The 12,979-nt window shown below is 44.1% G+C and overlaps 1 protein-coding gene across 2 annotated transcripts in view; it reads left to right on the top strand.

Annotated features, from left to right (window-relative positions):
- Nucleotides 1–351: 351 nt before the first annotated feature.
- Nucleotides 352–12,979, top strand: part of LOC137660289 (uncharacterized protein C18orf19 homolog A) — a 76,065-nt gene continuing 63,437 nt past the window's right edge. For both annotated transcript variants that reach the window (XM_068395077.1, XM_068395076.1), the window contains exons 1-2: nt 352–447; nt 2,857–2,982. In XM_068395077.1, coding sequence (XP_068251178.1) covers nt 2,938–2,982 — 45 coding nt within the window. In that variant the 5' untranslated portion in view covers nt 352–447; nt 2,857–2,937. The remainder of the gene's footprint in view (nt 448–2,856; nt 2,983–12,979) is intronic.

The raw sequence follows: 12,979 nt of genomic DNA, 5'->3' as shown, positions 1-12,979 counted from the left end.
ACGTTTAATTGAATTCAACCCAAAAAGTCTAAAATATTATAAAGAAAATTGGTTGCTCAAACCAAAGATAGAAAAGAATTTTCAACTTTATCTATTTTAAAGATTGCAATGTATTCCGGCGTAAACAAAAGTAACCCCGTGGGGTACAAAACTTGGTGTTTGTCTTTTTGTATTATAAAGAAATAATATAGCAGATTTCCATTAAACATCAAATATCACACTTTATTGCAGGTATTACCTTTTATAAGATACATAGAAACATTTACGGTGATTTACCTCAATTTTAGTATTTCAATGATAAAGGAATTTATATAATAGAGTTACGATAAAATGAACGTATCCGGTTATTTCGTCATAAACAATATAGCGAGGTAGTACTAGACTACTAGTTCAGCTTCAGCTGATATTCGGTTACCTTAAATAACATCATTATTATTCTCTAGAAAGGTAAGATTTTGCCAAATGGATTGAAATACTGGAGACGTTTTATACCTAGAATGACAAATGTTGATGTTCATTAAGTTAGTTTATTCCTTGATGTGTTCTGTTTAGGCCTACATTTCGCCTGTGTACAATGTATGTGATAATTGTTAGAATTACCAGATGTCTAACTTATTACTTAACGTAGTTTTGACAACTCTTCCAACCGAAACCTGTGACCAGTATTTAGAATTTGGAGTGTCCACCCGTAAACTATTTAAACCCACTGCTATCGGTTATATTATAGTTACGGACTGGGAAAAATATAATTTTACCCTACTATCTTAGTGAGCAGGAATATCTCATTTACTGACCTCTAGTATTGGATAATCGGGGTGTATGTATGATAGCGGCCACCTGTATATATGATGATGGCAGACTAAGAATACGGCAGTGTAAGGGGGGCGTTAGCCAAGTCGTTGGACACAGCTTGTAGGTTAAGTTAAGGGGAGAGTTTAGTTTAGTTGGTGTCCATTTTTATGCGCTGAAAGAGGAACTGGCCGCTGATATACAAAGGCTCCAGATAGTCTTACTCTTTAGCCAATAGTCGGGATGTATGTATGATGACGGCCATGCCCCATTACTCCCTTATTTTCAACCCTATTGATAAGAATACGGTAGTCAAAGGGTTGCTTGTAGGTTAGGTTAGGTAGTGTTCTATGTATGTTTCTGTCTGTCATTATACAAAGACTACTAATATTCTAACGAGGCCTTCATATGATCCAGGCTACTTTAGGATGGGATATTCTTTTGTGTAGTCCAACAGTAACTTTTGCTACAATGTAAATGACTGTTAGGTTATCCAAATTTACAATTGGTAAAAGTTTACTATAGTTGTAAGGCTGTACAGGTTAAACTGCTTAATTACTTAAAAAAAACACCCTGGAACTAACGTTATCACTTCCGTTAAAGTTAATGTGGGCAAGATAGTTTTTAAGGAAATTTTCTGGTGAAGTATGTGTATCGAGCAGCCCCCCGCTCATTTGTTTCTAGCCGTCCAATTCTGTTATGGCTACTGCCCATGCAGATACAATTTATTTACTGTTTTTTTAAGTCATTGTGAGTAATGTCCTTTCCCTGGCCAGGTAAGGAACTGATGTCCTAAGTTAAGTTAGGCTGGGCTATGTTAGGATAGTTCCCACTGTGGTGTGCATTCTAAGTTTTGAGTTAACCTTGAATACAGTGAACCCTCGTTTATCGCGGTAGATAGGTTCCAGTCGCGGCCGCGATAGGTGAAAATCCGCGAAGTAGTGACACCATATTTACCTATTTATTCAACATGTATATTCAGACTTTTAAAACCTTCCCTTGTACGTAGTACTGTTAACAAACTACCCTTTAATGTACAGAACACTTAATGCATGTACTACAGTACCCTAAACTAAAACAGGCACAAATATTAAAGGTGATTTTATATCATGCATTTCCTAAACATGCTAAAAAGCACAATAAAAAATGGCAACCAATGTTTTGTTTACATTTATCTCTGATCATAATGTAGAAACAAACTGGAGGTAGAGCTTTGCTTATTACCCAGACATATTTCCCATACTTTTCCCTTAGAGCTACATCACATCTTCCTACTTTAGATATATATATATATATATATATATATATATATATATATATATATATATATATATATATATATATATATATATGTGTGTGTGTGTGTGTATATATATATATATATTTATATGTATACACATATACATACCTACATATATACATAAATACATGCATACATATATATATATATATATTACTGTATATATATGGGTTATGGAAAAAATCCGCGAAGTGGTGAATCCGCGATGGTCGAACCGCGAAGTAGCGAGGGTTCACTGTATGTCAGATATATAATTCTTGGTGATTTTTTTGGACCCTCATGTCTAAAAAATCCTTTGGGCAATGACAGTAAATTTATATTGTTTCTCCAAATAACGGAAATATTCATTCTTATAACTAACTTATGCCACATAACTTGTTCAGATGAACAACTTTTGCTTCATGTCATACTTTGCATAGGTTGGCAGTTTGACTGACAGCCTGTACAACTATAGTAGACCCAGTAATAGTAAATATATACCAATCCATTTTGATTTAGGTATAGCAGTAAATCCTTACCAAGAATTATTTAAGTAAGCTAACACCAGTTGCCAAAAAAGTATAATTGCGGTATTTTTCCAACATAGAATTTGAAAAGGTAAAATCTATGTCTACCTGAGATTATTAAAAATTACTATATCAATTCATCATAGGTTTGCAAGGTATTTAAATTATACAGTGGATTAAATATTGTGTTCATAAATTTCAATCATGACTATTCACTCATTTTATCAATTTTTCACAGCCTATCATCTGTTGTATTTTCAGGTAATTGTCAGGATGAAGGCTTTGATGTTTGGAAGACACTAGAGAAATGTGGCCCTGAGATGTATTTTGTACATAATCGGGATGCCCTTAAGAGGTAGCAGGCAGTTATATCTGCCGGCATTACAGGTACGTTTCCATATATTGTTATTACTATTATTATTATTACTTGCTAAGCTACAACCCTAGTTTGAAAAGCATAATGCTGTAATCCCAAGGGCCCAAACAGGGAAAGTAGCCCAGTGAGGAATGGAAACAAGGAACTATAAAATATCTTAAGAAGAGTAACATCAAAATAAATATCTCCTATATACCCGGTATATGATAAAAAAAACTTTTAACAGAACAAGAGGATGAGAAATAGGATAGAATAGTGTGCCCGAGTGTAACCTCAAGCAAGAGAACTCTAACCCAAGACAGTGGAAGACCATGGTACAGAGGCTATAGCACTACCCAAGACTAGAGAACAATGGTTTGATTTTGGAGTGTCCTTCTCCTAGAAGAGCTGCTTACCATGTTTCGCTGAAGTGAGTTGTTATGAGCAGCTGAGGTTCGTTGGGAAAATTAAAAATGTAATTCAAATTAAATATTGGGCAATTGATTTATTTTTTACATTTGTAATGCAAAACCAAAGTTACTTCATTATGAAAATTTTACTTTTAAGTACAGTAATCAAATTGCCTTTTTTCAATATTAAACTTACCCGATAATCATGTAGCTGTCAACTCCGTTGCCCGACAGAATTCTATGGAGGGATACGCCAGCTATCACAATACTAGAAGGGGGTGTATTTACCAGCGCCACCTGTGGCCAGGTACTCAAGTACTTCTTGTTGACACCTCCTCAATTATTCCTCTGTCGTGCTTCCGGCAAGACGTTCTGGGATACGCTTATGTTCTTGGAGTATTTTCACGACTTTGGTGAAGTATTTCTCTTTGATTTCGGCTGTCGCTTTACTGGAAACTTCTATATTAGCTTAGTTAGCTTTTGGAATTAATTTGATTAATTATGGTGACGAAGAGAGTATGAACTCTCGTTCACCTTTCAATGGCCGACCCTTCCCTTAGACGGAAGTGTTGGTGTCTAAGAGAGTATAGACTCTCTTTCTTAATTTTGCTTAACAAAAGTTATAGATTTATTTTATATCTCTCCGCCTCTTATAGGCCTCTTCGATTAACTTCCTTTTATTATAAACTTATTAAAATTAATTTTTATTTGTTTATATTCGACCTTCCTGATAGTAGGCGGTCTTTTCTTGGTACCGAAGTTAATTAACATTGAGCCCGTCATTTCGGTTTTACCTGTTAACATATTATGCTATTTCCGCCACAGAGTTTGAAAGAATTTCTTTGATAGTCTCGTACTGTTTTCAAAGTTGAACTAACGTTTTGTTTTGTCTCTGCAGTTGTTGACGTTCAGAACGTTCAACTTGCACTCTATCGTTACGATAGAGATAGAATGTTCACGGTTTCACGTTGCAGTAAGAGTAACCGTGTCTAGCGTTTTGTTCATTCTTTCTTAACTTAATGGTTTTGATCCTAATAAAGGAACTTTTCATTTTGGGAAATATTTTAGTTTTTTCCTTTAACAATACAGTAATATGTTTTTACGATATATATGATTGGGCTCTTCTCTCAGGTTCTAAGTCAAGAGAGAGAGAGAGAGAGAGAGATAGAGACGGAGGGAGAAAGAGGATAAACGTTTCATTCAAGCCTGCCAGGCGTACGAGTAACGTGTTTATCGTTTTTGCTCTTCTCCCTAGTCTCTTTAGGGGAAGAAGGTAAACGTTTCTAGAGTGATCTAGTGTTTAGTCTCTTTCCAGCCACTGAATTATTTATCTTTCATTAGATTTTTCTGTTACATTGTAATTCTGTTTTCGCAATTACTAACTTTTGAGAAAGGATAGAATTGCGTGTTTCAGGTACAAACCACTTAAAGTTTCGAGTTCAGTGAAATAAGTGCTAACAGAAAATCAAAGTGATAAGTGATTAGCGCAAAGTTCAGTGTTGTGCGTGAGGGTACTTCTGTGCGCGCCAGTCGTCCTCCCAGTCCGGGACCTCTTGCAAGCTCCCAAGCCCAGGGGAGAAGCAATGTCGAAGGGCAGAAGGGTTCAGCAGGCCTTGATCGGCGCACAGAAGTATCCTCGGTGGTTGTGGGCGTGTCTTACCGAGACCGTCACTCCCACCCGCAGACGATTGAGCCCTTATTTTGCTCGTCTGCAGAAGAAATTTAGGGGAGAAAACGCTGGTCTCAGGTCTCAAGACCTCTTAAACGTTAAGTCCAGACCTATGCCAGACGTACGAAGTTAGAGTTCAACAACCCGGATGCAGTCCTTGGGTTAGCTCTGACTCTCCTCAGTCATTAGTTGTTATGCACTCCGCCTAAGAGGAGTAAGGTTCTGCCACAACAGAGCTCGACTGTTAAGGCTTTACCTCAGCCTACTGTAGTTTCTGCCGACCCCAAGTGGACTCTACTACAGTCCATGCAAGCACAGCTTTCGGACTTGATGCGTGAGTGTCGGGCTGAGAGTGTTGCGCCTCCGCCTCCGCCTACACTCCCTCCGCCTACGCTCGCTCCGCCTGATCGCAGTACCACCTGCCAGGCGTACGATGTTGTGGACTCTACTACAGTCCATGCAAGCACAGCTTTCGGACTTGTTGCGTGAGTGTCGGGCTGAGAGTGTTGCGCCTCCGCCTCCGCCTACACTCCCTCCGCCTATGCTCGCTCCGCCTGATCGCAGTACCACCTGCCAGGCGTACGATGTTGAGCCACGTGCTGAGTTTGCTGTTCCCAGTGGTGTTCAGCCTCCGCCTTCCTTAAGGCAACCTTTACAATGGGATCAGGAGGATTATACCTCTCTTCCTCCGCCTCCACTTGCTGCTCCACCAGTGTTGCAACAATCGGTTGAGGTACAACAACCTCTCCCGTCCATGAGTCAGTCTCCTCAGCTCTCGCTGCAGCGAGCTCAACCCTCCACAAGGCAAGCTCCACAACACCTTAGCCTTGCGCCTCAGGAGCCTCAGCTTGCGAGACATTTACCTTGTTCTGCGCAGCCTCTTCCTCATCGCGCTCCGCTCACACCACAGGAACTGGAACTTGCTACTCCGCTTCCGCCAACCGCTCAGCAAGCGCAACCCTTGGGTTCAACCACTCATGCTAGGAGTCAGCCTCCTCCACCCATGCGCCTTCCTTCTGCTTGTCTTTTATTCAGCCTTTGCAGACTGAGCCTCAGGTGTTCCCTCAACAGAGTCTTGAAGAGGAAACCACAACTATTGTTGTTCCAGCTCGTTCTGACTCTGCTGTTCAGCATACCTTACCTCCATTTTCAAACCATATGATAATGGAGGTTATTTGTATTACTTATAAAAATATATTTGTATTCCTTGCAATATATTTTTAACAAGATCGCAAAATATGGCAAAAATCTGAATCATGAGTTATGAATGTAAGGTAAATATTATGTTGATATTAAAACCCCATGCAAGCATGCATAAAGCACTCTAGCACTGGTCATGGAATTTCTGAGAAATGTTAAACGCCATGCACACGCTCTGCTTTCCTTACAGCAGGCTCTGCTTACAGCAGGCTCTGCTTACTACATGCTCTGCATACAGCATGCTCTGCATACAGCATGCTCTGCATACAACATGCTCTGCATACAGCATGCTCTGCATTCAGCATGCTCTGCATACAACATGCTCTGCATTCAGCATGCTCTGCATTCAGCATGCTCTGCATACAACATGCTCTTCATACAGCATGCTCTGCATACAGCATACTCTGCATACAACATGCTCTGCATACCTTACCGCATGCTTCTCAGTCACACATCTTTGGTTGTTGCCAACTCACTAGACTGTCAAGCAGTTTCATAACGTTGCCTTCTAGTCTGCTGCTTTTGCACCAGTGAACCCTCACTGAGAGAACTTTGCTTTTCTAGGATATGGTCCCTGTAGATGAGAAAGTTCTTTTCTCCCTCCTTCTGATATTCCCTTGAGGACTCTGTCATTTGGAGGGAGCCTTTAGCTGCATAACCTCTTATGGACTTTTATTTAAGCATAACATGCTTCCAGGGAAGGTAATGGTTCCACTTCAGTCGCTAATCCCGTCTGTTACCACACCTGCTCCCATAGACCTTGAGCTGTGTTGCATGACATGCAGTCCAAGCTTAGTCCTTGTTAGAGGATTTTTTGTTTACGGAGTCAATGTGTCACGGGGAAGACGTTCAACAACCAACAGAAGTGACTTGTTGTGACGCAGTGCGGCAACCTCAGCAACCCGATAAGGAGTTGTCTGTACGACCCAGACAGTCTAGACAGATTCGGGTTGTCACTGTACTTCCTCGCTTGCCCATGATTGACAGTTCACAGACTGTGCAGCAGTATCATGATCTTGTGTCCGGCTCCGTCAGACGACTGGCTTTTAAGAGCTCCCACAAGTCGTCGCTGTCTGGAGATTTTCAAATGGACTATGGATCTGACCAAGGAACTGGGCCTCCTGGTCAATTTTGAGGAGTCTCAGCTCGTCCCATCCCAGACCATTGTCTCCTTGGGTATGGATCTTCAGAGTCGAGCTTTTCGGACTTTTCCGTCGGCCCCAAGGATCTTCCAAGCCCTAGAATGCATCCAGAGCATGCTGAGAAGGAACCGATGCTCAGTCAGGTAGTGGATGAGTCTAACAGGGACACTTTCATCGCTGGCCCTGTTCATCGTGTTAGGGAGACTCCACCTCCCCCCCCTTCAGTATCATCTAGCTGCTCACTGGATAAAGGACATGACGCTAGAGACGGTCTCAGTTCCTGTTTCCGAAGAGAGGAGGTCTTCTCTCGCGTGGTGTAAGAACAGCTTTCTTCTCAAGGAAGTCTACCTTTGGCTGTTCAGAAACACGACCGCCGTCTCCTCTCGGACGCATCAGACACGGGCTGGGGTGCGACTTTGGACGGACAAGAATGCTCGGGAACATGGAATCAGGAGCAAAGGACACTTCACATCATTTGCAAGAAGTTGTTGGCGGTTATTCTGGCCTTGATAAACTTCAAGTCCCTCCAGCTTAACAAAGTGGTGGAGGTGGACTCTGACAACACCACAGCCCTGGCTTACATCTTCAAGCAGGGAGGGACTCTTTCGTGGAAGTTGTTCTAGATCGCAAGGGACCTACTCATCTGGTCTTAAGATCGAAAGCTAACTGGTAACGAGGTTCATTCAAGGCGGTATGAATGTCATGGCAGATCACCTCAGACGGAAGGGTCAGGTCATCCCCACAGAGTGGACCCTTCTCAAGAATGTTTGCAACAGACTTTGGGCCCTGTGGGGTCAGCCAACCATAGATCTGTTCACTACCTCGATAACCTAGAGACTCCTGTTGTATTGTTCTCCGATTCCAGACCCAGCAGCAGTTCACGTGGAGGCTTTTCTGCTGGATTGGTTCCATCTCGACCTGTATGCATTCCCGCCGTTCAAGATTGTCAACAGGGTACTTCAGAAGTTCTCCTCTCACAAAGGGACACGGCTGACGTTGGTTGGCTCCGCTCTGGTCCGCGAGAGAATGGTTCTTAGAGGTACTGCAATGGCTGGTCGACATTCCCAGGACTCTTCCTCTAGGAGTGAACCTTCTAAGTCTACCTCACGTAAAGAAGGTACACCCAATCCTCCACGCTCTTCGTCTGACTGCCTTCAGACTTTCGAAAGACTCTCAAGAGCTAGGGGCTTTTCGAAGGAGGCAGCCAGAGCGATTGCCAAAGCAAGGAGAACATCCACTCTCAGAATCTATCAGTCTCAAGGGGAAGTCTTCCGTAACTGGTACAAGACCAATGCAGTTTCCTCAACCAGTACCACTGTAACCCAGATTGCTGACTTCCTGTTATATCTAAGGAAAGTAAGATCCCTTTCAGCTCCTACGATCAAGGGTTACAGAAGTATGTTGGCAGCGGTTTTCCGCCACAGAGGCTTGGATCTTTCCACCAACAAAGATCTACAGGACCTCCCTAGGTCTTTTGAGACCTCAAAGGAACGTCGGTTGTCCACTCCAGGCTGGAATCTAGACGTGGTCCTAAGGTTCCTTATGTCATCAAGATTTGAACCTCTCTAATCAGCCTCTTTTTAGGACCTCACATTAAAAACTCTTTTCCTCGTGTACTTGACAACAGCTAAAAGAGTAAGTGAGATCCACGCCTTCAGCAGGATCATTGTTTTCACATCTGAAACGGCTACATGTTCCTTGCAGCTCGGTTTTTGCTAAACGAACTTCCTTCACGTCCTTGGCCTAAGTCGTTCGAGATCCCAGGCCTGTCCAACTTGGTGGGGAATGATCTGAAGAGAGTACTTTGCCCAGTTAGAGCTCTTAGGTACTATCTAAAAAGGTCTTAACCTTTACAAGGACAATCAGAAGCCTTATAGTGTGCTATCAAGAAACCTTCTTTTCCAAGTTCTAAGAACTCAGTTTCTTACTATTCAGGCTTCTGATTAGAGAAACACATTCTCATCTGAAGGAAGAAGACCTTGCTTTGCTGAAGGTAAGGACACATGAAGTGGGAGCTGTGGCTACTTCAGTGACCTTCAAACAGAACCATTCTCTGCAGAGTGTTATGGATGCAACCTATTGGAGAAGCAAGTCAGTGTTCGCATCATTCTATCTCAAAGATGTCCAGTCTCTTTACGAGTACTGCTACACCCTGGGACCATTCGTAGCAACGAATGCAGTAGTAGGCGAGGGCTCAGCCACTACATTCCCATAATCCCATAACCTTTTAACCTTTCTCTTGAATACTTTTTATGGGTTGTACGGTCGGCTAAGAAGCCTTCCACATCCTTGTTGATTTGGCGGGTGGTCAATTCTTTCTTGAGAAGCGCCGAGGTTAAAGGTTGTGATGAGGTCCTTTAGTATGGGTTGCAGCCCTGTATACTTTAGCACCTTTGAGTTGATTCAGCCTCCCAAGAGGAACGCTGCGCTCAGTAAGGAAGACGATCTTATTAAAGGCAGAGTAACGGTTCAAGTCGACTTCCTTACCAGGTACTTATTATTTCATTGTTATTGTGGATAACTGATTATATGAAATACGGGATACTTAGCTATCCTTTAGTCTTGTACACTGGTTTTTCACCCACCCCCCTGGGTGTGAATCAGCTACATGATTATCGGGTAAGTTTAATATTGAAAAATGTTATTTTTATTAGTAAAATAAATTTTTGAATATACTTACCCGATAATCATGATTTAATCGACCCTCCCTTCCTCCCCATAGAGAACCAGTGGACCGAGGAATAATTGAGGAGGTGTCAACAAGAAGTACTTGAGTACCTGGCCACAGGTGGCGCTGGTAAATACACCCCCTTCTAGTATTGTGATAGCTGGCGTATCCCTCCATAGAATTCTGTCGGGCAACGGAGTTGACAGCTACATGATTATCGGGTAAGTATATTCAAAAATTTATTTTACTAATAAAAATAACATTTTTCAATATTAATCTTACCCGATGATCATGTAGCTGTCAACTCCGTTGCCCGACAGAAATCTACGGTCGGGATACGCCAGCGATCGCTATACAGGTGGGGGTGTACTCACCAGCGCCATCTGTGGTCAGGTACTCCAGTACTTCTTGTCAACAAGACCTCAATTTTTCCTCTGTCGTGCCACCGGCAAGACCTACATGGATACGCTGTTGATTTTGGAGTCTTTTGTTCACGATTTGGTGAAGTATTTGCTCTGAAATTTAGCCTTCGCTGTACAGGAAGCTTTAGCCTTAGCTTAGCAAGCTTTTGGTATTAATTTGATTCATTGGTTAACGATCTTTGCTTTACTTTGGAATTCCCCCTTTGACTACTTCTAGAATTCAAGATGTCTGACCATTCCCAAGTTCCTAAATACAGGCGATGTAGTGTTAGGACTTGTAATAGGCGTCTTCCGAAGGCCTCTGTTGATCCTCACACCGTATGTTCCAATTGTAGGGGAAAATCCTGTCAATTGGAAGATCGATGTGGGGAATGTGCTGGGCTTTCGGAATTCGATTTTAATGAATTCCTCAGATATACTCGTAGGTTAGAGAAGGAAAGAGATAGGAGGAGTTCTTCTCGCTCTTTGGATATTTCCTCTCCCCATGCCCCTCAACCTTTTCCTTCCCCTGTGGTGGTGACTCCCGAACCTGCTACGAGTGCTCAGCCTGCAATGGCTGATATGTTGCGTGCCATTCAGGCTCTCGGTGATAAGGTGGAGTCGTTGGTTAGTGACCGCAATCAGCTCTTGGCAGATGTCAGAGAGCTGAAAGCGAAGAGTGCAGTGGGAAGTGTTAGTGCTAGTGCTGTGCATAGTGTCAGTGTCAGTGTTGCGCATGAGGATACATCTGTGCGTGCCAGTCGTCCTCCCAGTCCGGGACCTCTTGCAAGCTCCCAAGCCCAGGGGAGAAGCAATGTCGAAGGACCAAAGGGTTCGGCAGGCCTTGATCGGCGCACAGATGTATCCTCAGTGGTTGCGGACGTATCTGCTAAGGATCGTCCCTTCCACTCCCAGACGAATGAGCCCTTACATTCCTCGTCTGTGGAAGAGGTTTCCAGGAGGAAACGGTGGACTAAGGTCTCACGACCGCTCAAACGTAAGGTCCCTTCCGAGCTAGTCCAACGGCCCAGGTGTAGCCACTGGGTCAGTTCGGACTCGCCGCAGTTATCTGATGACTGCACACCTCCCAAGAGAGGTAGAGTGGTCCCTCAACAGGCCTCTGCTCCAACCACAGTAGACCCTAAGTGGTCCATGCTGCAGACTATGCAGTCTCAGCTTGCGGCTTTTATGCAGGAGTATCAGGCAGAGAAGGTTAACACCCCTCCTCCTGTGAGAGCTCCTCCACCGTTGCGCAGTCCTCACTGCCAGACGCATGTTCGTGCTGCACCTTCTGCTTACATGCGTGAGCTGCCGCATCGGGAGTTGCCGGGTTCCAGCACTATGCGGCATTCTCCTCAGCCCATGCAGCATGCTCTGCAGACCTTACAGCATGCTCCGCATACCATGCAGCATGAGCCGCATTCCATGCAGCATGAGCCTCATACCATGCAGCATGAGCCTCATCCCATGCAGCATGAGCCGCATGCCATGCAGCATGAGCCACATACCATGCAGCATGAGCCGCATCCCATGCAGCATGAGCCGCATGCCTTACAGCATGCTCTGCATACCACACCGCATGCTCCTCAGCCCACCGCAGACCCTCCCTCACACCGGCCCTCTGCTTTTGTTGTTGCCAGCTCACAGTCTGTCCAGCAGAGGCATGATGATGGATCCGCAGGTACGCATGCACCCGTTCTGCAGGATTCAGCCGTTCAGCTTGCTGCTCTGCCTTTGCCTCTTACAACTCAACTGTCGGGTGAGGAGGTTTCTGAGGATGAAGCTGCTCATCTAGATGATCCTCATTCTGATGTTGAAGGACACAAGTCTTCGCCACCCTCCTTAGACTTCCGCAAAGTCCTTGCTTTGTTCAGAGAGTTGTACCCTGAACACTTTGTGTCTGCAACCCCTCGTTCTCCTCCCTCCGAGTTTGCTCTGGGCATGCAGTCTACTGCGCCTGCCTTCACCAAGCTTGTTCTCGCCAGATCATCAAGGAGAGCTTTGAGGGTTATGGGGGATTGGTTGCAGTCCAAGAAGCAACTGGGAAGGACCTCTTTTGTGTTTCCTCCTCCCAAGCTGGCTTCTAAGTCGGGCGTCTGGTATGCCACGGGAGAGGAACCTGGCTTGGGGGTTCCTGCCTCTGCCCAGGCCGACTTCTCAAGTCTGGTTGACTCTCCCCGCAGGTTGGCTATGAGACGTTCGAAGATCTGCTGGTCCTCTTCAGATCTTGATCACATGTTAAAGGGAGTCTTTCGTGCCTTCGAGATATTCAACTTCCTCGATTGGTGTCTGGGAGCTTTAAGCAGGAAGACTGCCCCTTCTGACAAGGACTCAGCCATGCTGATCATGTCCAGCATGGACAAGGCAATACGGGATGGGTCTGGCGAGCTTGCGGCTTCTTATGTATCAGGGGTCCTCAAGAAAAGAGAACATCTGTGCTCCTTCTTATCTGCTGGTATCACCCCTTGCCAGAGGTCAGAGTTGCTGTTTGCTCCTCTTTCCAAGTGTCTGTTTCCGGAGGAGTTGATTAAGGGGATGG

The sequence above is a fragment of the Palaemon carinicauda genome, chromosome 20 (assembly GCF_036898095.1).
Source record: "Palaemon carinicauda isolate YSFRI2023 chromosome 20, ASM3689809v2, whole genome shotgun sequence".
In the NCBI taxonomy this organism is placed as follows: Eukaryota; Metazoa; Arthropoda; class Malacostraca; order Decapoda; family Palaemonidae; genus Palaemon; species Palaemon carinicauda.
This window is presented reverse-complemented; position numbering and strand designations above follow the sequence as displayed.